Raw genomic sequence first — 25684 nt, 5'->3', positions numbered from 1 at the left:
ATTTTAGAATACATTTTTTTGGTGTGCTGCAGAATTTAGTAATCCGTTTATGTGTGCCATGAGATGAAAATGGTTGAAAAACTCTGCTCTAGACAGTGCTTCTAGCGTAGAGGGTCTGCAAATATCTCTTTGTCATTTCTGACCACATCTCAGAGGACTACAGACTTCATGTTATTGAGAAATCTAACAACTTAGTCAAAGAGCCAGAGTGCATGATTTTCATATTCAGAGGAGGAAACAGATGCATTTAATGGGTTAGCAGCTACTCCCCAAAATCACACAGCCCTAAGAGCCATGGTTCTGAGATCCTCAGTCAGGTAAGTCTATAAAAACCAGGGAATCAGGCAGCAGTGCAGTGCCTGACACTGAAATCAAGACCGGCTTCATCTCTGAAAGCCTCAGTTTCCGCAAAATGGGAACAATAACTTCTCAACAACTCCTACTTCACAACAGTTTTGCGAAGAGAATGTAAAAGTCTGGCATGTACTCAGGTGACCACAAATGTTTGTTCCCTTTCTCCTCCCCACTTCCCTAGGGAAGTAGAAGGTTCTTAGAAGAGAGAAACAGCTCTGTCTGGCAGAGAGCTCCACAAACCGGGGGTGCAAAGGTCCCTAGGATCCCAGACACGTGTTCTCAAGACCATGCAGTCGCCTGGCGCCATACCTGCCAGTCTGCAGGACAGCTAATCCCTCTTCCTTTGCACAGTGGTCATTCAAAATCATTCCCATAATTCACATGGGTTTCTGTGTTTCCACATGGTTTGGGTGTGTGTTCTTTTCCCAGATCAAGGAGGGGGTCAGCGGGGGAGATGGGGAAACACAGCAGCACACTGTGTGTGCTTGTATTTCAAGCTGCAGATGTTTATTTCCCCAGATGAATTTAAAAATTACTCCAAATTCATCAGCATCTTCTGAGGAAGCTTCCTAACTAGCAGCAATAAGTTCGGAACGCAGACACTGTGGTGGGGTAGAGAGGCAGAGACTGGAGATGGGGCAGGAAGCATGAATCCTGCTTTTATCCAGTTCCCTCTGCTCTCAAGTTCTGGCAAACTCTCAGGAGCAGCATCCAACTTACCCCCATTCATGCTCTTGGATGTCAATGTAATCGTGGTGCACCGAGAGCCCTGGGAGGCTGGAGAGATACCCCTGCACCCAACCTTTCCCTCCAGCTCTGGTTCAAGGTAAAGAGTGAGGAAAGGTGTGGGCAAGTAGAAGACAGGGCTGTTTGCATAGTCAGGAGAGACAGTCAGATGGGGCCTGATACTCAGCACCCATCTAGAGGGCAGAGCACGATTTAAAATGCTTTTGAAATTAGTGATCTTCCAAGGGTCCCCATTAAAGACTCTCGAAGGTCCCTTCCAACTCTGGATTTCAGAGTCATCAGGGCTTACAATAAAATAAAATTGAAAAACAAAATGAACTTTATCTTTTCAAAAGAAAATGGGGGGCATATTCTCTCTCTCTCTCTCTCTCTCTCTCTCTCTCTCTCTCTCTCTCTCTCTCTCTCTCTCTCTTTAACTTGTGGCCCCTGCCACCCTGCCCAGTCCCCTCCTTGGACAGGAAATGGACCCCCAACTCCCTCATCTGGCGCTCGGTCACTTCATCTGCTGAGTATTTAATTAGAACTGGTGACGGCTGTTTGGAAAGAGCCATGGCCAAGAGGGCAGGAGGTGTCTCCTGTTCTTGGCTTAGGAGACTCAGAGAAAGCCGGACAGCTGGGACAGGTCTCACTCTAGGTCGTCCCCCTGCTGGCAGCACTTGATGGCTTTCTGTGTTCATCGTTCAGATGTTCTCCTGGGGAGGGCCTGGACTTCAGACTGGGCGGGGCCCCTCTCAGCAGGGGAACCGACTCTCCCCATCCCACTGCCTTCGTGGTTTGCTTTCTGAAGGCCAGAAATTCACGTTTCCATGCAGAGCAAGCCTGCAGCAGCGGCTGCAAAAGGGACCTGGAGATGTTAGCAAACCCAGGCAGGAAGTAACAACGAGCAGATTCAACCTGGAAAAATGTGGCCGTTGCATCTGGGGATAAATAATCAGAAACACAAATACTCAGGTGGGAGGGAGATGCCTGGAACAGGAAGCAGCCAGACAGCATTTGGATAGGAGCTTGCAATGCGATCTAGTGACAAAGAAATTGCTGGGGGATTCACGAGTTGGATGCACGGAGGTGATACCCCAACAAGAACAAGTAAGGAACAGGGGCGGAGCCAAGCAGCTGTTCTTTGCCTCCCTAGAGTGCAGGACTATGTGGACCAAGGGGTTGAGATGGCAGCAAGAGAGGTTCCAGTCAGACTCTGGATGAATCTTGTCACTATGAAGCAAAGGGAGATATTATCCGAGATGATGGAGAAGTGTCTGGGAAGATGTTTGAAGCAATGGGACATGGGAAGCCGTTCCAGAGGCAGGAGCATGGACAAGATGACCTCCAGACATCTCACACGACCCACCAACGAAAGTGATTCTGCAGAAAACAGTGAGCTGACCTGCTCATAGATGCCGCAGAAAATAAGAGATGCAGGAACCCAAACCAGCCAAAAACACTAAAATTTAGGAGCTGGGAAGAGTTACCCGATCTATCCTGAGTCTGAGACAAAGCTGGGAAAACAGCTCCCATCTGTAGACGACCAGACTCCCTCCTCCTCAGGCCACAAGGAAGATATTTTCCAATCCTCCCATAGGCTCCATTGCCTAGGACATTGGAGCCTCGAAACGAGGCTCCCGAGACAAAGTCCCATGCACATTAGACCCAGCGGGGCCAATCAAATGCATGCCATCCGACTTGTTCCTTCCCCAACATACGGTTGCTCTGGAGGGATTGAGGCTAGACCTCAAGAAGAACTTCCCTCCTAGGTTTTGAGATACTGCCAGAACTAGCAAAAGAGGCCATTTATATTCTTGCTTCCTCTAGTAAGTTCATAACTGGGTTGTGCAGGAGGAGACACCCTGTGCAACCAATGCACTGTGAGATGGGCACAGGTGTGCCTTGATGCAAACAAACTTGAGATTAAAAGTCCAGGTTAGAAAGCAGATAAATTAAGCTGATTATTCTCTTTCAAAAAGGACTCACTGTAACAAGCTACATTCGTACACTTAACATTTGATGGGAATTTTAAAAACACGTGTTCGATACAGCAGGCTAGACTTCTAGCTCAAACCAGGCACGAAGGTGAATGACCTGTTCACCAGCCCAGTGGTCCCAGGTGAGTCTTCCTGGAGGCCATGCAGCCTTCTGGTGCAGTATTTGGTATGGGATCTTAGCTCTTGCATGAGCTTTCCAGAGGCTCTACAAAGAAGAAAAGAATAAAGCAGCTTTCTTTGAGGGGGGCTCTCCAGGGCATCTGGACAGCAGGCAGGTGTTGGAGTCTCACGCAGGTCCATGAAGCCAGAGGAATAAAGATTATTAGGATGGGAGAGTACCTCCAATTTTTAGACAGGCACCCCTAGACCAGAAAAGGACAAAAATGGGATCTTTGGACCTGAGATTAAGGATCTGGAATACCAGCTAAAACAGCTTCTGACATAGGCCTGAGTGACATTAGGTACTGCTCTTGGCATTTTGAGGTCTGCTATCTCCTTTAATCATTTGCTTCCTTGACAATGTTAAATATCATGTTGTGCCAGTCTTGTTGGAAACAACTCAAACAGATCAGATAAGACTGCAGCGGCTGGAGACATCCTATGGTTTACCCAAGGTTACACATCACTTGGTGACTGAGCAAGGTTCCGGATTCAGTCTGGCACTCCAACTTTGCTTTATATCAGAACTTTCTACTTCAGGAAACCTTCCAGCCCTGCCCCTCGTGGTTCTAGTCATTCTAGCAAGAGGATTCGGGTGCATATAGACACGTATGTGCAGACAAGGTCTGTGCAGGCGATTTGCAATTACCTGTTCTGGTGCAGGTGGATGCTAGTCCTCTGTTCCTGGAGGGAATGACACTCTGTGTTTGCGGGAAGAAGATCCCAGCACGTCTGTCTGCTTCAGCTTGGCTTAAGCTAAGATTAATGACTGAATTAGCTTCCATTTCCTGAGCATCCTAACAGCAGGAGGGAATGACCCAGAATGCAAGAGGCTGTTAGCAGATTAACCATTCACCCTCCATAAGTAGCCCACCCATGGAATAAACCTGTATATTTAGAGGGGTCATCCTGCATGACCCTGAAAAACTGTCTGCCTTCTGTTTCCTTCATTAAACACTGAACTCTCCAAATGTGCTGACCATGTTTTCGACCTCTCCCTTCATCTCAGACCAGCATAAGCTTCTGCACATAAGGGGCACTCCATCCCAAATGCTGCCTGGCTGCTACAGCATTAGGCTGCAATATAAGCGGCTCATGACAGCTGGGGTAAGGGAAGGAGGGAGGCCTGTCGGGGCCATGAGGAAAAGGAAAGAGCCAATATGGTGTGATTTCCAAAGCCCTTTTCCATCTGCTGGTACCAAATACACCACCAATCACCTCAGGCATTGATCCCTATTAAAAGTGCAGCAGCTGCAAAGCGGAGTTCTACTGAAGGGTCTGAGTGAAGGACCTCAGAGAGGATGCGAAGGAGGAAGAGTGATGGGGAAAGCAGGAAGGGAGAGGCCAAAGAAGGGAGGGCTGAGCACAAGCACCTCCTAGTCCCAGTACCATCCCTCCTGATACCTGCGGACAGGATCATCCCAGCCCTGCTCCCAGGGGCAGCTGACATTCCACACTGGCTCACTGTCCTTTGTGCCAGAGCCCTAAGCTGGCTCCAGACACCACCCTGCACTCTTTCTCCAGTTCTTGCTGTGTCATCCCCAGCCTCACCCTCCTGGGAACCCCTGCCACCTCTCACCCCTGCCTGCTGGCTCCAGATCCATCCAACTGTCTCAGGGGTAGTCCTGAGCAGATTGATTCTTGCTATAAACACAACCCATGGGTAATTAAAAGGTACCTGCAGGAATCCAGATGTTCCACAACCCATACGCTCCCACCTAAGCAGATAAGAGGGAAGGTAGGGGTGGGCAGAATAGGGGACAAAGAGGTAAAGAATACTCTCAAGTTCAGAGGCTCCCTTCTTCTCTCCTGAACCTGCTTTGGCTGCTGACACCCCCAGTGATGAAAGTAAGGACTCCCCCTTCCTCATACCAAGCTCAGAGGGCAGAAGCCTTAGCCCTGAAGAGGCGGGACATTGCTGTGACTGGGAGCTCACACTCAGGGTCTGAACCCCTTACTGGCACCAGCTCTTTGACCTTTACCAAGTTATGTAACTTTAGTTTTCTTATCTGCAAAATAGGGGCGGTTACAGATTTTATAGGATTGCAATAAAGATTAAATGTTACTCTATGCCCCTAGCACAGTGGAAGTATCTGTTGTCATTACTAATAACTTCAAAGGAACAGTAAAAAGCTCAGGGAGGTAGGGAGGGAGGGTCCAGATTCCCAAGGCACCCATGGCAGGAGGGAAGAACATGTATTCCTGGTAATGCTGAGAAGGACATTTCTGGTAATTGAATGAAAGCAGGGTCCCAGCCCCAGAGAGGCCTTCGGGAGGTAGCCATTAGCAGTTCCTGACATACTGTCCATAGGATTTTTAAATTGCATTATGGAACTAGCCTGACATCAACACAAACATCACCAAGTCCATAACAACACTAATCACCTTGGTCTGTGGAATCTGCCCAACATTACAGAGCTAGAGAGTGCTAAAAGAAATAAGAGAAAACCAGATAGAAAGGAAGGATGAAAAAACAGAAGGAAAAAAAAAGCTAACCACTCCCAGGACTCAACTTCTTCCCCCAGCAGGTCACCAAAATCCCCTCAACACTGATCAGAAGGCAGACTGTAAGGTTCAGGTTCACCACACAGGTCTACACACACACACAGCTCACAGCTCAATCTCTCTCTCTCTCTCTCTCTCTCTCTCTCTCTCTCTCTCTCTCTCTCTCTCTCTCTCGGTGTCCTGAGGTGGCTGCAGGTTGCCATGGCATTTCCTTCACTGGTTGGGAAAGGAGATGGGAGAACAAAAGCAAAGCTGCTGCCAAAGAAGTAGGACCAGGAGAGGATTCAGGTGGAGAGGAAGCTGAGGTTCCAGGCAGCTGTGAGAAATGGCGGGGCTAAGTGGAGTGGGGAGGGTTCCACCTTCTTTGGAAAGCCTTCCCTGCCAACTCCAGTGCTCGGTGATCTCTCCCTCCCATGAACAACTTCTACATGGATTGCCGTTACTACACATTATACTTCAATCAATTCAGCACACATTGTTGTATCTACCATATGTACGACACCGCACACACACACAAATAAAGAATACAATACAATTCCTGTTCTCAAAGCCTTCAATCTATCAGGGGACAAGTAAAGTCCAGAGGATGTATTGTTCTGATGATGTTGCCCAAGTATGAAATTAGGAGCAGAGATTATGGACAGATACAACAGAGCATCACATGCCATTTGTAAGTAATGAGAGTCTCTTTTCAATTATTTTGCGAAGAGGAAGCCTCAGTTTGATGTCTTTAACCCTTCTGACATTGGTTAAGGCTCCTTCTTTTTAAAAAATTCATTTATTTTTTTACATTGAGGTATAATTGACATACAGTGTGATATTAGTTTCAGATGTACCACATAATAAGCTTCCTTCTCAACTAAGAGTGAGCAATGCCCCCACCACCACCAGCCTGGGAACTTCTGTAGCCAATTGTATCTAGCCAGAAGTTAATGATGTTATTTTATTTCTAGTGAGTTTTATTTTTGTAGTTACTGTCTATTTGTTGGCCAGTGATATTGGTTCTCCATTTTTTTATAATAATATAATTCCTTTTAAAATATATTTAAGTTTAAAAAGTGAGCCAATTTGGCAAAAAATATTCAGCAATAAACACTAATGCCTATTCCTAAAATCATGAAACTGATGAGCAGTGGTATTCATGGTATTTAAATAACTGACACCGTGAGACCTTTTGCAAAGGGAACCCAGAAAAGAAGTAATCAGCACATTTGACTCCATGAGTATAGCTCTCATTTCCCAACTAGATAGTTAACCCCTGCACCTCTTCCCGGCAGGCTGCCTAATCCACAATTAGGCATGTTTTTTTCATTCATAAATTGGGAAGGAAACTCAACTCAGCTCATGGGGTGTATAAAAATTTGGAAAATTAATGCAAAATGTAGACAAATAAGAGAGCCCACTTGGACCCACTGACAAAGAGGGAAAAGCCCCAAACAAGAAGGAACTCCACACCATTCCTGCAAAGAACTTTGTTTTATGACATTCTACTCACAGGAGGTGTTGGCTTCACATCTCAGATAAGAAAACAGACCCAACTGGCCAAGAGGCTTGCTTAAAGGCGCACTCCAGTGCATCCCACTCATTGCCCTCTGCAGAGAGAGTTCTTCCCACTATGTCTTGCTGCTGGAAAGGTCCAGGTGACGGGCAGGAAGTAACTCCCACTGATAATCACTGGTGTTCTAAATATCCCACTAGCAGAGCCAGGAACCCCAGACCCCACTCACAGGCTGTGGCCCAACTTAGTCCAAAGACGTCCTTTGCAACTCCTCAGAGCACAGTGAGGACAGGACTCAGCAACACACACAGGGCTGTGACCACGGATGAGGGTGCGCGCCAGGAGCCAGAAGCAAACCCATGCAGACTCTGAGGGCCCCATGGCTTCAGCCCCAAGCCTTTGGGGCTTCCTGTGTCTGCACTTGAAAAAGAAGATGCAGCAGAACAGCACACTCATCCAACTCTACTCCTTCAGAATTCCTGTTTCTGTGCAGGTACTAAAACCCCACAGGCACTCTCTGAGGCCTGGGAAGCCTCCACCCTCCACAGGCCTGTGGAGAAGCAGAGTATAAGTTCCTTCACCTGGGAGAGCTCCTAGACAGGGGAGCACCACAGCTTTGGCTGAAACAGCCACAGCCAGACCTACCCCACTCCTCGACATCTGGCAGTGATGGATCCCCAAGCAGAAACTCAACAAGATGGTTATAAGATTATCAACAGTCACCTTGGCCAGGCCCACACCCAGCTCCTTGGACTGCAGAGCTGGACAGACGTTGGCCAACGTGGGGTGGAGTACAGCAAGTGAAATTCCCAACCCAGCAATGCTCAAGGGACAGCGAGCACATTCTGGGAGACATCAGAATGGACCCAGGGTTCCCATAAATGTCCATTTCCAGGGATCTTTCTAGGGAGATGCATAACGCTCTGGCCCTACCTGGGCTCCTGGGCAAGTCAAAGGGATGGTGGGGTCTCCAAAGTGCACTGTCCACTTCTGGAGACAGTGACACAACCAACTGCCCTGCCAGCTCTTCTTCTTTTGCTTCACTGTGCTGCTCCTCACAGTCATGGTGCACAGAACAGGGAAGGCTGGGAGCACATTGGAACGTTGCTTTTGTCTGTAGCCCGGATGTAAACAGAAGCAGTATCTCTCCTGGAGAAAAGCCATCACTCCACTTAGACTCTCCAATCCACTCACCCTTTGCTCATCCAGAACAAAGGTCAGCCTTACTAGCAGAATGTGTCATAAATGCTCAGGAATGTTGGAGCAGGCAGGGACTTAGGAGACCCGCAGGAGCTGGTAGAGCACCCCCAGGTCACGTGCTCTCTGCAGAACCTTTTACAAAGGTCCTTAAAATACCAGCACACTTAACTCCAGCATTCAAACGAGGGACACTTTTAGTTCAAGAAACCGTAAGATAAGCAGCAGAAAACCACAAACAAAATGAAGTTGTGAAATGAAACATGATTGGCCAGTTCTAAGTTTTCCCCATTAATTTCCTTTTACTTCTCATCCACTTCCTTTGCCTTCAACAAGTAGTTACTGACAGGCGAGGAATAATAGCTTCTAAAGGTTTAAGGAAAAAAATATATAAGAATAATTTTAAATCGAGAAGAAAAGTATCTTTATTAATGCAATTTTTCAGTAAATCGAGAAAACTCTCAATTTTGATATCAGCATAGACTACATCAGCCTAAGTCATGGAAGCCCAATACTTTCAGGTACACAGTTTGAGAAGTCCTGATTATGCCCAAACTTCTCCTTTCCCAGATGGAGAAGTTGAGGTTCAGAAGGAAACCAGTTAGTGGCAGAATGGGACCTAGAACCCAGGTCTTCTGACCCTCAGCCCAATCCTCTCCCCACTCCATTTCCTTCTTGGGTTCAAGCATACCATGGACTAACCACACACTCCCAAAGGCAAAGAGCCATGCAGACCACAAGCAGCATGTAGGAACTCAGTTGATGTCACAGTTGTGTGCAGTCAACATGCCCCCACAAACCGTGTTCATGTCTCAGGACTCCTCGGGGCCCTTCTCTGAGCCAGGTGGTCTCCGGAAAGCAGCTGGCAGTGTCCCCATCTGGTCTCCCTTCCCACAGCATACAGGCAGGACTGCCACTCACAGCCTGGGGCTTCTCCTAAGCTTTAGGGGTGATGTTCAGGGATTCATAATCTGTTTTGAGACATGGAGCCATAGGACAGTCTGGTAAAATCGATGGACCCCTTCTTAGAATGTTTTTAAATGTGTAAAATAATTAGACAGGGTAATGAGGAGACTAAATACATAGAAATACAGTTATCAAAACACTTATACAAGCCTAACCAGTTTGGCTCAGTGGATAAAGTGTCGGTCAACTCCGGTCAAGGTACATGCTGGGGTTGCGGCCTCAATCCCCAGAAGGGGGTGTGCAGGAGGCAGCTGATGAATGATTCTCTCTCATCATTGAAGTTTCACTCTCTCTCTCCCTCTTCTTTCTTCTCTGAAATCAATAAAAATATATTTAAAAAACAAAAAAAATATATACTTAAGTATATGATGTAGTAATATGTGCTTCTTTATCAACACATTGAATAGCAAGACCTAGAACACATATAAAGATTGCTATTATTCCGAAGTAGTGATAAGTATAAATGCTTTTGGATATTTGTGCGACAACTATAGTGTGATATAAATCTACATATGATTTCTATTGGTGACAAACTTGGAGGAACTCACAGTAATATAGTTTTGTGCCTAATTATCCTTAATTAAAGTACATGCTAAGTTTCAGTTAAATGCTGGTAAAAATAAAGTATAATTTTCTACAGTCCAAATTTATGAATTCTATCCCTGAATTGTATTCACAAAACCTGTAAGGTTTAAGAGCCTCTGATGTTACCACATAGACCTCAGGACTCATTAGATATAAGGTATATAGAGACACCCTAATGATCTGACATGGGTAGCAGGGAGACCCTGTCTACAGTGAAGAACAGGGGACCCAAAACCATCCTTACCACCTATAAAGCAACAGAAATGACCACTGGGCATCTCCAGACCTCGAGGCTCAAAGAAAGACCCTGCCAGGCACTTGGCTCCTCTTCAGCCAGTCAAGCTGCCCACTCAGACTATATCGGAGTATATTTCCTTTTCTTGCAAATAAACTCTTGCATGCTTTGCTGCCAAAAAAAAAAAAAAAAGAGCCTGCCATATGCAACACACACTTCAGCTAAACCTTGCAAACATGCACAATCCTCACCTGCATCTCCACTCATGGAGGGTGAATCCTTCCTGGGGACCTGATAAGAGTAGGAGACACAGCCAGCCCACTCACTTCTTCTGGAACCCTGAGCATCTGGGTCAGGGAGAGGGAAGGTGATTTAGTCAAGAGCTTCAAGGCACAGGTAAGACTTCTCCAAGTCACCCAGACCATCAGTCACTCTCCCAGAACTCTCTTCCCACCTCTTTACTTTAGACCTCATTCTGTGATTCTCTGTGGTCAGGTTCACTTCCCCTAATAGACTATGAGATCCTTAAAGCCAGGATCATGTCTTATGCATTTGTGCATCATCAGTGGTTGGCCCAGGATGTGGCACCTATCGGTGCTCATAAATGTCTTCTAAATGAGAGGCAGGAGAGAGGGGGCCAGAAACGGAGCCTGGAAGGTCTCCCTGGTAACTGCTTTCTCTGTGTTTGTCTAGGAGCCCAAAACATCTAGCACTGCCATGAAGAGGAATGATTAGAAGGATGAAGATTAACTGTTCCCTGGCCAGCTCTTCATCAAATACAGAGAGTGAGGTAAATAATAGTAGTAATCACGAATTAAACTCAAAGTATTTAACAACCAGCCTAGGATATTAAGTCAGAACAGGCACTGGCCATGGATCCCCTGACAGTCACACCAGAAGTACTAGTTAGACATCAGTCTCCTGGGAAGACAAGCTAACCACAAGGAAAACAGACCTAACAGAGGAAGTCAGCCCATCTTGACTTATTGGTTTGCATAGACTCTCTATAATCAATATTTTATTTCCTTAAAGCAGTGATTTTCAGCATTTTTCATCTCAGGGTACACATACTAGTAAGCTAATTACTAAAATTCTGCAGCACACCAAAAATAATATTAATTTTTGCTGATTTGACAAAAAATATATATAATTTCTATGCATTCACACCAGATGGCTATTGTTGTGTTGGTTGTTGTCATTTTTTAAGTTGACAATCTAAGGAAAAAGAGGTCAGTGCTCAGTAGTCAGGTGTTGCACATTTTAAAAATTCTTGCGGCACACTGGTTGAATCGCTGCCTTAAGGTATGAATTAGCAGCATGAGCTTGTACAGGTCACATCCAGTTCCTGCTCTCTGATGGAATTCAAAGAAATGTCAAGGCCTTCTAGCTTTAATACCCTATGGTCCTGTTTTCTCATACCTCACAGTTTGCATCTGGTAACAGAAACCCAGCAAAACAAACAGCCAGCCAAGCTGGTGCCCCAGCCGGAAGTCCTTCACCAGGCCCTTCAATGACCCTTGCCCTCCGCTGCTATAGGGAGGACACTGACAAATAACTGAAGCCCAGAAACTCCTTCCAGCCCCTTTGGAGGGATCCTGGAGTGAAGGCCTTGAGAAAGAGCCACACCAGCACCCTCCCCCAACACACCTCTAGTCCAACCCTCGGCCTGCTTTTCACTCCACCTTATGGCCAGGTTCTTTCATAACGTGGGCAGTGCTTATCTCCAAAGCTAGTTGACTACGTAGCCCAAACACCATCCCTGGAGAGTCATCTTCAGAGACTAAGGGGAGCAGTCGTTAGGAGACCTAGTTTCAAGGGACAGCCCCACTCCTCACCAGCTTGACAAAGCACTTGGGTTTACTATGACAAGGAAACAATAGTTGCTAATCACCTCAGTGGAGTTGCCAAGAACATTAAATGGGAACACTGAATGTCAATTTTTAAATAGTAAACTCTTTGAAAAGGGAAATAGATATTTAACCCAGGTTCAGGGTACTTGAGCTCCCCTCCTTGCCTCTCTCTGTATCCCCACCCCCAGATTTCCTAGAGGCCTCCCCTCTGAGATCAGATCCAGCCAGGCCTGGTGGCTCTCCTCTCTGCTCTGCCCTGCTGTGTAGCCCCAGGGGCAGGGGCTGCTGGGGCTTTGTTTTTTCCCTAAAATCCCTTGGGGCAGGCGAGAAGCCCAAGGCTCCAGCATGCTGCTTCAGTGGGACAGGAACACATCCAAGGCCAGGGGGAAATCATGGTATTTTCCCCAGTCATTAGCACAAGTCAACAGCAGCGTGACTGCTGCCCACACTCTCGTGGGTATAACAGCCATCACCAAGAAACAGTATGGACTGGAGCATCGTTAAACTCCACATCCTGCTGAAACCGGTTTGGCTCAGTGGATAGAGCATCGGCCTGCGGACTGAAAGGTCCCAGGTTCGATTCCGGTCAAGGGCATGTACCTGGATTGCGGGCATATCCCCAGTGGGAGATGTGCAGGAGGCAGCTGATCGATGTTTCTCTCTCATCGATGTTTCTAACTCTCTATCTCTCTCCCTTCCTCTCTGTGAAAAATCAATAAAATATATTAAAAAAAAAAAAACAACAACAACAACAAAAAAAACTCCACATCTGTATTTTCTCTGCATGTGTTACAGCCTTTCCTAAGAATGCAAATCCCTACCCCATTCCAGAGGAGGAAACAGACTAATTTTATCATGGAGTCAGCAGGGGTGTGGGGACCCTTGTCCCATAGAAATACACCACACCCCTCACTCCAGCTCCCAACAGCCAGCTCGTAATGCCTGAGGCAGAGCGATGACAGAAAGACCTCCAGGACACTGTCACCCTAGAAAACCAAACAGCAAGGATTCCCTAAGGATCAGGAAATTTCTTAAGTCCTATTTTCCTAGCAAAGCAGTTTGAGAAGACAGCAGTGGCGGGGTGGGGGGAGAGGGGGGGCGGTGCCCATCTCCACACAGGTGGCCCTCATCTGCCAAAATCAGCAGTGAAGAGGCAGGGGTCTCTGTCATCAGCAATGTCTTTAAATGAAATTCTAATCAAATGGCAGAATGTAACAAAATACATAGGAAAACTACTGAAAAATACTGAATAGCCTTTAAAATATGAACATGGACAATGCCGATATATGGAAATACGCACACAAAATGAAAAAGTGAAGCACCAAATGGAAGATAAGCACCAATTATCATCCTCTCTATAGTGTGCCAGTAGCAACTAAAGTCAGAAATGAATTCTGCAATATTCAATCAGAGATTAGTGGATGCAAAGTTCCTTCGATCTGTAGGACTGAGTGAGTAATGTTTAATAGGTCTCTCATAGAAACCCATTTTCCTCCAATTATCTTAAAATCAAAGTGAACCCAGAACCCAAAAGACAACCCACCCTAGAAGGGTGGGGATCACTGAGCAGGAAGGGCCTCGGCACCTGCTCTCCAAGCTGCCACCAGGGCCAGTCAAGCAATGTCCCCGCTTCTGTGAAGTGCCAGTTACAGACTGCTGCTCTAGGTCAGAGGCTGAACATCCTAACACAGAGAAGAGTTGCTCAGACCCCAACAGGCCCTCAGAAAGTTGTTCAGACCTTCACAGGTCCCAGTTAATGCACCTCTAATTTGTACTTACCAACATGGCATGGGGAGATGGGGGGCGGGCCGAGAAGATCATGAACCACCGGCCCTGAAGGAGGTGACTATTCATTTTCAGTCTTGTCAATGGCACACAGCTGGATAATGTCCATTATCATTATGGGAGTGACTAGGTAAATTGTGGGGAGGGCATATTGTTCATCCATTAGGAGAAAAATGAATTAGATGCACGTGCAGAATGTGAATGGTCTGAAAAATATAGGGCTGAGAGAAAAAGTGGGAAACAGAATGGGCTATGGAGCACCTTTTATATGTTCATAATGCACACAGTGCTGAGAAACTGCCACAGCCAAGCAGAGCCTAAGGGGCCATGACCACGAAATGCAACGTGGTGTCCAGGATGGAATCCTGGGACAGAAACATCACAGTGGGCAAAAATTAAGGAAATCTGAATAAAGTATAGATTTTAGTTAATGATAATGTATTGATGATCGCTGTCATAATTTCCTACAATTTCCAGACAAGAGGGTTCATTAATAGTGTATATGTACCATATTAATGTAGATGTTAATAATAGGAGAACTCGGTACAGGGTATACGGAACTCTGTCCAATTTTTCTGTAAATCTAAAACTGTTTCCAACAATAAAGCCTATTTTAAAAATGAAAACAAAAATACATAAAGCAAGAACGACACTACATATTTCCCAGAAACACAAAGCATTGGAATTATTACCTGTGGAGTGAGTAGGCAGTGAAGAGTGAGGGGAGGTATTTAAATAAGTATGCAGACCAATGATAATAATGCACCATGATTGAGAAGTGCAATGAACTCAATTCTTTGCATCAGAGGTCCCAAAACTAATAACAATAATACATTTTTAGAAGAGAGAGAAAGAGAGAGAGAGAATACAGTAGGTCCTGATGGCTACATGGATGTTGGGAGCTCTGATGACAGAAGGGGGAACCAAGGAAGTTGAAATAGCCCTAGGAAGGAGGAGTTAGGTAGACTTTGAAGGCAGGGGTGGGGGCTGGGAGGGAGGAGCTTTTGGTGGTTACAATCCAGGACCCAGTCCACAGCCCCATCGAACATTGGTCAGTCCTAATTCCCAGCCAAAGCCAGGAAAATCCAATAGCAACTAAAATAAAACATGCTGGAAGGCTGCAGAGATGGACAGTGATACTATTAGTAGTAGTAGTAGTAAAAGTCAACAGGACAGTTATATTTGAATTTGAGATCAACAACAAATAATTTTTTAATATAAGTATAGCCCAAATATTGCATGGGACACACTTATCCTAAAAAATTATTTATTGTTCTAAAATCCAAATTTGACTAGACATCGTGAATTTTTATCTGCTGAATCTGATAACTCTACATAGTAATAATAGCAAATACTGTTCTAGATACTTTATTTAATTATCTTGTTTCATATTCATAACAACCTAATGAAGAATGTATTGTTATTCCTACTTTATAGACATGAAAACTTTGACTCAAAAGGATCTAGTCACTTGCCCCAAGGTTGTGAGGCTGGTATATGCCAGGCCTGGAATGTGAACAACTGTACTCTGACTCCAGAGCCCACGTGGTTTTTTTTAATCTTTATTGTTGAAAGTATTACATATGTCCCCATTCTCCCCTATTGACCGCTCCCATCCCACCCTCGCCCCTTACCCCGGGCCTTCACCACCCTATTGTCTGTGTCCATGGGTTATGCATATATGCATACAAGTTCATTGATTGATCTCTTTACCCCACCCACCCTCCCCTGACTTCCCTCTCAGGTTTCACAGTCTGTTTGATGCTTCTATGTCTCTGGATCTAACAGAGTACACATCTTGAGCACAATGCTTCCCAACTGAGCAGGGAAACAAAATGGGGCCTCCACACCCTGACACCTACAGGCAGGTGTGTGTACTGCAGCCTGGCCACAGTGGTAGTGCCAAAAGTTCCCTGGCAGTCAAAACACACGACTCCCTCAAGAAACCTTCCCACCAGACCCCAATCAGAGGCACCAAGTGAGCTTCCAGTTTCAAAAAGTGGAAATCAGCACCCTCACAACAAGGGACGCCAAGCAGCCCTAAAAGAGAGCGCTTTCCCTACACTGGTGGAAAGAATAACAGGAGAAGTAGCTCCTGACTTAAGGGTCTGGATAAGCAGCATGAGTCAGCACAAAGAAGGTCTGAGTCAGGCCACATGCCATCCTGCCTGGAGACAGAGAAATGCGTGAATGACCTCTGGGAGTCCCTTCCAGTTTGGGGACAACCTTAACTTGATTCTCACAAAACAGGTTTCTGATGAGAATGGCACTGCACCCCACAACATGACACCTCTAAAAAGAATCATAATGAGTATTTATTGGGCACCTACTATGTGCCGAATATTGTGCTGAATGTTCTCATTACCCTGGTCTAATGATGGGGCATGTAAAACTAAAATCCATCGGGGTGTCTATTATTTTGTAGATGAGACTCGGGGAGGTCACTTACTTATTCAACTAACATGTGTTAAGCACCTACTACTTTATTGTTTAGACTCTGTGTTAGGTGCTGGGGATACAGCAGTGAACCAAACAAGACCCCTGTCTTGCTGGAGCAGGTGAGGCACAGAATATAAAAACAAATAAACCTCTCATGTTATTTCAGGTAGCGGGGCTAAGTGTGATGAAGAAAAGGAAAGCAGGATCAAGGAACAGAGTGAAGGGGCTGTGGTATTCTAGCTAGGATGGTCAGGGAAGATGTGTGGAAGGAGGCAGCATTTGAGCAGAGGTGTGGAGTAAGGAAGTGAGTATGCACAGGCCTGGAGAAGGGTACAGAGGCAGAGGGGACAACCAGTGCAAAGGCCCTGACGTGAGGGTGACCAACACATACAAGATAAGGCTGGTGGGCTGGAGCGGGTGCAGGAGGATGGGAGGGGTAGAAAATGAGTTTGGAGAGTATGGTGATAGCAGGTCATTTTTAAAGGATCACTGTGGTATGGAGAAATGGATGGGTAAATGAATTCATAAATAAGTGAAGGGATAGATGGATGGATAGATGGATGGATGGACAATAGACAGATAAATTTCCATGGATTCCCTTAGGATGGCTACTGCCCAGAGGTGAGAATATATATAGCTCACATGTTTAGTTCCCAAATAATCAACTCAGTTGATTCAGTTCCCAAATAACCAACTCCCTCAGGGAGCCCAGGCAAGCACATGCCTTAGTGAAGTAGAGCCTGTATACTGGAATTTTGATCCATAGTTCAACAAGAAAACAGGGTCTTCATCCCAAGGAAACCATTACAGAGAAGGCCACAGGATGGGGCCTGAGAACACCAGGAAGAAATGTCCTGCCTTCAGTCCCTACTAGGCTGACTCCCACACAAGAGCCTGGCACACGAGCACAAACACACACACACACACACACACACACACACACACACGCCCCTACTACCTAGGATTCCCTAGGTAGAGTCACTAGATATACCAAGACTCTTCCTCAAGTCCTTGGGCAAGAAAATCGTGTTTTTCCATCAGAAAAAAAAATGCCACCTTTCAGAACAAAGCCAAGGCTCTCTACAGATGACACTGGTTACCTGGAGCCCAGCCCTGCAGGGTCATCCCATCCCACAACCTTGTGACACCTGCCCAACCTCACCTCCACGTCCTTCTCAAGCTCCAGCCCAGCCTCCATCAGGTTGTGCTCAAACTCTTCCCGCTGCTCCTTCCTCTCCTCCTCCAGGGCATCCAGCCGCCCCAACTCAATGTCACGAGAGCCCCCAGCATGGGGCTCCTTGCCAGTCTCCCCATTGGAGATGATGGCCAGTGACTGGCCAGGGGAGCTGTGGCTAGGATGCGCCCCTCGTTTCCGGTGGTGGTAGGCCAGCACGTAGTCAACCTTCCTTTGGTTGTCATGGAAGTGCATGCGACTCAGAGGGGCCTCCGAGGACACTGACTCGTTGGCATCCAGGTAGTTGTTGATGACCTGGCCAGAGAAAACAATAGAAATAGTGAGGTCTGGTGAGGAAGGGGTGAGAGACAGAGGATGCAGACCTTGCTCTGGGCCCCAAAAAATGCACTAGAAAGCAAGCCCCTTAGGCCCCGAGGCCCCAACTGCCCCAGTGAAAGGACAGGGTGGCCTAAATTCACCTGCCACACTCACCCCACACAGCCCTCCACCCCCTGTCCACAGCCCAGGCATGGGTACCTTCACACCTGCTCCAGCCTTCATGCACACTCACATACAGATTGAACATACAGCAGCAAAACCATGCACAGCCCCACCACCTGCCTCCACACACAGAGCCCCAAGCCCACTCCTGCACATGCACACAGTCACTCACCCAGCTCTCTGCACCAGCACTCCTGCACACACACCCGTGCACACGTATAGTATATCACCAAGTGCACTCTGACATGCACACAAGCTCTCCACATGCACAGTGGCACACCCATCTCCTTGCAAATCTACAACACGCATACACACACACACACACACACACACACACACACACAGAGAGAGAGAGAGAGTACTCACTGGCAGGTTCTCTGGATCCATTGGAACAAAAGCCAATTTCTGGTCACCTGGCCCACCCCCACCTCCCACCCTGAGGGGATTCACTATATACTATGCCCCTCACAGCCCCACATTATCCTCTTCCTCCTCCTCTCCAGCCACTGGTGGCAGCAGGGGACTGACTCCTGCTCCCGTCCACCTGTGGAGATGGGACATTGAGAGAGGAGGAGAAAGAATGAGGCGGAGCAGAAGAGGGACCTGCCTCCCCTTTGGGTGTTTCCCTGTTTATTACTGGCTTGATACCCAGCTGCCTCAGCAGCCACCTGAGAGGTCACCTGGGCAACCAGGCACAGGGGAAAGCCTCCAGAGCCACCACAGCAGAGGTGGGAGGGGAGCTGTGGCGTCTGCAGACCAATAGGTGGGATCACTGGACTTCTCACACCTCCTTCTTCCAGGTCCTCTGACCAAAAGACTCCAGCATGGCTGGGACATTACACTGTCATGACTTACAGAGAAAGGAAAGGAAAGGGGGCCTAAATAAAAACCCGGAGTCTCTCTCTCTCTCTCTCTCTCTCTCTCTCTCTCTCTCTCTCTCACACACACACACACACACACACACACACACCTGCTCCCTAAGTGGAATTTCCCCAGTCACAAGGCTCCCCTTGGCCATCCCCCCAAGCCCACTACTCACGGAGCTGCTGTGGGAGCTCTCTTCACCGGACAGCTGGCCAGAATCTCGGTTGGAGCTGCCCTGCAGACCTGGGGCTGGGGGACCCGGCACCCTGAGGAATTGCTGCCCTTGTTTGGGGCCCTGGACACCCCTGGCCACTGCACGAGGGCTCAGCCTGCGTGGGGAGCCAGGGAGCAAGGGGATGTCTGTGAGAGGAAAAGACAAAACAGGCAAAGCCACTTCAGGTGATGGGGAAGCCAGGACACAGAGGAGCTGAGGCCCTGAGGGAGAGACACGGTGGGTGGTCCTAAAAAATGGGCATGTCTCCTCAGGGTCTTGGTAATCCAGAGTCACACTGGCCATGGGGAGAAGAAAGTGGAGAAGGGAAGTCTCGCTCCACTGTGTGTGCGCGCGCGCGCGCGCACACACACACACACACACACACACACACACACACACACGGAGTCTAGAGCCACCAGCAGGAGCCCCTGTTGATGATCGCTGTCATAATCTCTTGTAAGTCCTAGACAAGAGGGTGGCATCATGGGAGCCAGGGTAGGTGGGATACTGTCTGGAGACACATCTGGAATTAATTCCAAAAACTTAGACTGAGGGCCTCTCCAGGGGCAGCCAGACCAGCCAGCACCACTCCCGGAGAAAAGAAAGAGCAAGGAGAAACCAATGGTGGGCCCGCTGAGGGCAGGCATGTCCTCTGACAAAAGAGCAGCCTCCAATGTCCTTGAGGGGTCCCCACACACCTTCTGGCTCCACCAAGGCCTCAGAGCTCATGGCCCTTCCTCGATCCTCCCCAGAGCAGCCCTTCTAACAGCAGCACTGCAGTGCTATTTTCAAAGACTCCCAACAGCACCCTGGAGGGAGAGGAACCCAGTGGGTGATGGAACACAGCATATTAGAAGTGCGGGGACTGAGAGATGAAACACTCCACTCCACTTTGCACCAAAAGTCCCAGACAGGTGCTCACAGCTGATCAGACCCAGTCTTTTCCCATCTCTGAGGAACACTTTCAAGCAGAGAAGCATAGTTCAGTGCACCTGGATTTGACCCTCAGCTCTGCCACCTGGGCTGACCCCTCAGCTCTGCCACCTAGACTTGACCCTCAGCTCTGCCACCTGAACTTCACCCTCATCTCTGTCACCTGGGCTTAAACTTCAACTCTTCCACCTATACTTGACCCTCAACTCTGCCACCTGGGCTGAACCTTGAATTCTTCCACTTGCAGACCCTGAGACCTCTCTGAGCCTCTTTCTTCAATTGTAAAGGGAAGAGAACCCCAAATGTGCAGGATTGTAATAAGTATAAGAACTAGAGATGTGATGCAAAGTACCCAGGACAGTCATTAGCCTATGTGTGTGCAACAAAAGGTAGCTATTATAATTATTCTCATTATTTTCATTTAAGCTCTGTGTGAACAGAAATTACACCTTATACATCAAGCTCAACCCTTAGCCCCTGCCGAATGAATGAGTGAATCAATTAATTAATTAACAAACAGTGGCTCTTCCTGGTCTCTTGAAACAGAGCTCTGGCCAGTTACCAGTTTGTGGAGCAGCCCCTATGTGCACGCTCTCTGCTGGGCAGTTTCAGTAAGCCTAGGACATTGGTCCCTGCACCTGAAAAACTTAGCATCTTTCATGCAGAAAACACAGGTATGACCAGCAGAGTAAAGTTTTCATAATTTATTTCTATATTGTGGGCTCCAGTCCATGTTGTGGGAGACCAGAAAGCTAGGTCAAGGTAGGCTTCCAGAGGAATTAAACCTGAAGCTGGTTTTGAAGGGTAGGTGGCTTCTGGAAGGCACTCCCTAGAGACAGAACACAGAGGGCAAGAGTGGGCATGCATGCTGGTGGTGCAGCAGAGTGGCCTCCAGCTCAGGACATCAAGGGAGGGGCTTCTTCGTTGGTCTTTGGTCTTGCCTCATCCCTATCCCTCATGTTTTTCTGCATGCTTGCCCTCCAACTAGTCCAGGGCAGAACTAAGAATCGGACTCCACACCCCAGGGAAAGCCTGAAGACCTCCAGATGCATGCCTCACAAGCCAAAGACCATCCTGATGTGTAACTGGGCAGGTAACAAAGGTTACCTGTACCAAGCTCATCAAGGTCCACCCTTCCTTCACCACTATACTCACATTCACAATTGTGAATCAGGACAGCTCAGATTCAGAATCAACCCAAAGCTTTAGTCAAACCACTATCCAGGAGCCACCCTGCCTTGAAAGTGCCACCTGGGTTTGAGGCTGGCCTCCAGGGCCCCACTGGTCATCCTGGCTGCTCTCTCTCCTTATTCTCTGACACAGACATCACAGCTGGATCCAACCTCCACTATCCCACTGGCTGCAGGTACCTTAGGTTGTGCTACAGAGGCAGATGAAGGAACAGGAGCAGAGATTTTGAGATAAAAATAGTAGACACTAAAGTCAGGGAGAGGACCAAATCTTTCAATGCCTGTCTATAGTTTGTCTCTTCCCTGAGCTGCCCAAGGCCCCTCCCCACCTTTGATTCTCTCATATTCTATGCCTGCACCTTCCCATCCACCATCAGGGCCTTCGATAGGCATTCCTTCTTCTGGCTGTTGGCTGTCAAGGATAAGAAGCAAATTTATAGCCCATGCTGACATCTTGACATAATATAAGTGAAAGCATTTTGAAATCTCTTTTTTAAAAAAAATTTTTGAAATCTTTAGAGGGCCCTACACATGTTACTAGCCCTGCATGTTTGCAGGGGCAGAGGTCCTAGCTGAAGGAATCCTCTCTGAAGGCGGGCACTGGTACACTGTGCTAGGGGAAGGGAGAGATGCTGAAAGGCAGCAGTTCTTCCTGGGCCCTTCAAGTCATGCCATCTCTTATACAGTTTGGCACAAATCGTTAGGGTCACAGCAAAGGCTTGGCGCTTGGAGGGCCCTTGGAGTAGGGAGAAAGAACAGGATGTGGAGAACTTGTTAGAGAAAGGCTCAGAAGCAGGTGATGGGGGGAGGGGGGAGGGAACTGGAGCGAAGGGACCAGGTGACACAAGCAAAAGGAAGCTAGAGAAAGAGCAGGAAGTGGATTCCCCAGGCCTAGAGAAGGGAAGGGGAGTCATCAGAGCCCTAAGAGGTTCCCAGGGCTTCCCGGATAGAAGATCAGGAGAACTTCTCCAGAGGGAGCTGGACTTCCAGGCATCAGGGCTTTCCCTTAAAGTGTCCCTCTTGGCACTGTTACTCTCTTTACTAACCACTGGCAGGTGAAGAGTGCAGTGCCCTGAAAAATCGGGCAGCCTCTGTTATGAGCCTTTCAAGGCCAGGGCTGCCCTGAGGGGAGACAGAGCATCCAAACTCTTTTAGGACAAGAACAAGACTCCAAGTGGGAATGGTTCTACCAACAGGTAGGCCTTCTTGGGAGCTTCAGAGAGAACCAGTCACTTTCAGATTTTGAAGGCACTCACCCTGGCCTCTCCCCAAGCATCTTACCATGGACAGATTTCAATTAGGATCAACACTTACTGAGGTCTCCCCCTGCTTCCCTGCACACATTTGACCCAGGAAAACAGCCTACATTTGAAACTCCAAGCTCAAAATTTGGATCCAATGGCCCTGCTGATCACCCCTCCTCTTGCCCCATAGATCCTGCTAAAGCCTCTGTACATGGCCAAAGAAATCAGGAAAACCCTCCAGTTCTCTCTGCACAAAGGGGATCATTTCAAATCCGCCTCTTCAGCTCTGCTTGTCTTATAGCCTTGGCTCAAGAATAGCCCTCTCTTTGTGAATAAGTGTTTTCAAACTGCAGCATTATTCGTGCTGGCCAATCCATGGAAACAACCAAAGTTTTCTTCTATAAACAATTGGATAAAGAAGATGTGGTACATATATACTATGGAATACCACTCAGCCTTAAGAAAAGATAAAATACCCCCATTTGCAACAACATGGATAGATCTTGAAAGTATCATGCTAAGTAAAAACATCAGACAGAAAAAGTCAAGAACCATATGATTTCACCCATATGTGGGATATAAAACTGGAAGTAAAAAATGAACAAACAAGACAAACAAACAAACAAAAATGTAGGCAACAGTATGGTAGTTACCAGAGGGGAAGAGAAAGGGGAGGTATTAAAAGAGATAGTAAAGGGTAGAGGGAGTATCATATAGTTATACACTTGAAATCTATATAATTTTATTAACCAATGTCATCCCAATAATTTTTTTAATTTAAAAATTTTTTTTAAAGAACAGCCTTCTCTAGCTTGATGCTCAAATATCTCTTTGCTGATGATGACCCTACCACAAGTTCATCCTTATCTTGAACCTGGATAAATATGAGTTTTCTGCCACTAATCCTACTCCTCTCAGATCCTCTTCGATCCTCCCCAATCCTTTACCCTCTTTGCACACTACAGCTAGTACTACCATTTTGAAACAATCTGATCAAGTTACTCTCATTCAGTGGATTTTCCTCCTTCTTAGGATGAAGACCAAACTGTCTTATATGGCATACAGGGCCTTTCACAATCTGGGTCCTGCCTACCTGTCTGAACTGCTTCATCTGTTTACACCCATCCACAGCCTGCTTCACTGGCACACACCATCATCCATGCTCCAATCACAACTGGACATTTTTGGGAGAAAGGGTAAAATATTTACAATCTTTCACATCTCTATTCATTAATGCCAAAACATTTTATTTCTCAAGCACTATATAATACTTTGGAAATACAAGGCCAAATAGAACCTGGGTCTTTCCACCAACCCCTAGGTGCTCACAAGGAATGAGGATTAATAAGGAAGGAAGATAGATTAGTAAGGAGATAATTTCAGGAATAAGAGAAGAACAAAGTCGGGGTATGAACAAGGACCTACAGAAGCAGAAGCTGAAAAACCCTAACTTAACTCTGGTGCCGTGTCACATATAGAAATTTTTTGATATTTGCAACCATAGTAAAACAAAGACTTATATTTTTGATATTTATTTTATATATTTAGATGCCGTTTAACAAAGAAAAATCAACCCCAAAAATGAGTTCACGTGTCACCTCTAACACGCGTGTCATAGGTTCGCCATCACTGGCCTAGAGCCTCTCAGAGTACATGAGCTTTGAGATGCATCTAGAAAAGCAGGCATCTTCCAATGGGCAAGGTAGGAAAGGAGATTCCAGGGAGAAAGACAATAATTTGCATGGACCTTTGCGATCAGCCACTGAGCTTAGCTGTTTCAGATCATCAACTTCACAAAGCAGAGTGCCTGCCTCCTTCTGCTCATTTTCCACCCACATAATCCCATTAGTTTCCAACTATGTGGTGAGATTTGAGGGTGGATTTCAGGAATGACGCCTCTGATTTAAGTACATACTTTTAACATGACTTATAAGGCCCTTTACCATATTTACTGTCAACCTTCCCAGTATCAATCATTTGCTAGTCACTTTACACACACACACACACACACACACACACACACACACACACACTCCAGAAAGACTGAACTACCTGCTTCAAGGAGGTGGCATGTGGGGAAGCGCAGAACTTGGTTGGAAAGTTTGTAAGGAGGAATCTCCAAAAGGTCAGGGGCCTCTAAGGGAAACTGGCTGAAGGTGGCAACCCCTGCCTTGACTTTTCCAAATAAGTCTGAGCCCCCAGGTGGTTTACTGGAATCTTTATGCTTAGTCTTCAGATGCATGTGTCTTCTCCAGGATGCTTACCTTACTGATAGTATCTAATAGTTAATTTTAGTTCAAGCTGCTGTTACAATAAAAGCCTAAGGAGGCAGGTGAGCGGGGGCTGTTTGGTTTCTCAAGCCAAGCAGTCTCTTAGCCCTCTCTTTCACAGGAATGTGTGTCGGAGTAATCATTCCTAAGTTGCTCAGGGTCTGCCGGTCAGCCCTGGCAGTGACATGCTTTTTCTTGTATTTGGTCTTTAAAATTGTCCTCCCTTTTGCTTCTAACCCGCTCTCCTCAATTCTATACCAATCCCCACTCTATTAACATGCAGAGTTCATGAGTTATAATAACATTAAAGAATTATAAGCAGGGAAGCAACATGATTAATTACATTAGAAAGATCACTCTGGCTATAGTGAAGATAAATGGGTGTCAGGGTAAGGATGGATGGATGGATGGATGGATGGATGGATGGATGGATGGACGGACCTCAACTTCTTTGCTGCTATAGGTGACCCTTCATAAAACTTTTATTTCACTTGTAACCAAAAACCTCCATGGTCCTGAGGCTTACAAACAATGTGGCATTCAAAGACTTCCATATCTGGCTCTTATATATCTCTGCTGCCTCATTTGTCCATCAGATAAGAACATTCAAGTTTGGTCACACCTATGTCCAAACTGATCCTCACTCTGTGTCTTTGTTCAGGCAGTCATCCCTGCTTGGAATGCTCTCTCCACTTGTCTAAGTCTCATCCAGATAAAGTCTTACTCATACACTGAACCTTCCCTAACCACTTAAGGAAGTCCTCAAAATGTTCAGAAAATTTGCCTGTTATGTCTTTGTATTCCTAGTATAGGACTCTGGATGCAACAGAAGCTCAGCAAAAGTTTGGAGGTAATGATGCAGGGAATTGGAGACTCCTTTATTATAAGTGAATTTTGAACAGAGTGGTTTCCCCTCTGAACTGAACACAAACCTTCTCTAATTATAACAGCAGCTATAACAACCCTAACTACTAACATCCTTCATGTGCTAGGCGCTG

At 46.7% G+C, this 25684-nt stretch overlaps 1 protein-coding gene across 1 annotated transcript in view; it reads right to left on the bottom strand.

Annotated features, from left to right (window-relative positions):
- Positions 1-19778, bottom strand: part of ANO2 (anoctamin 2) — a 162925-nt gene extending 143147 nt beyond the window's left edge. Inside the window, exons 1-3 of the mRNA XM_036299040.1 lie at positions 19748-19778; positions 19011-19195; positions 17459-17785 (exon numbers count right to left, since the gene is read on the bottom strand). Coding sequence (XP_036154933.1) covers positions 17459-17785; positions 19011-19195; positions 19748-19778 — 543 coding nt within the window. The remainder of the gene's footprint in view (positions 1-17458; positions 17786-19010; positions 19196-19747) is intronic.
- Positions 19779-25684: the final 5906 nt, after the last annotated feature.

The sequence above is a fragment of the Myotis myotis genome, unplaced genomic scaffold (genome assembly GCF_014108235.1).
Source record: "Myotis myotis isolate mMyoMyo1 unplaced genomic scaffold, mMyoMyo1.p scaffold_m19_p_3, whole genome shotgun sequence".
Lineage (NCBI taxonomy): Eukaryota > Metazoa > Chordata > Mammalia > Chiroptera > Vespertilionidae > Myotis > Myotis myotis.
Note: the sequence above shows the minus strand (reverse complement) of the source record. Positions and strands in the feature narration are given on the sequence as shown.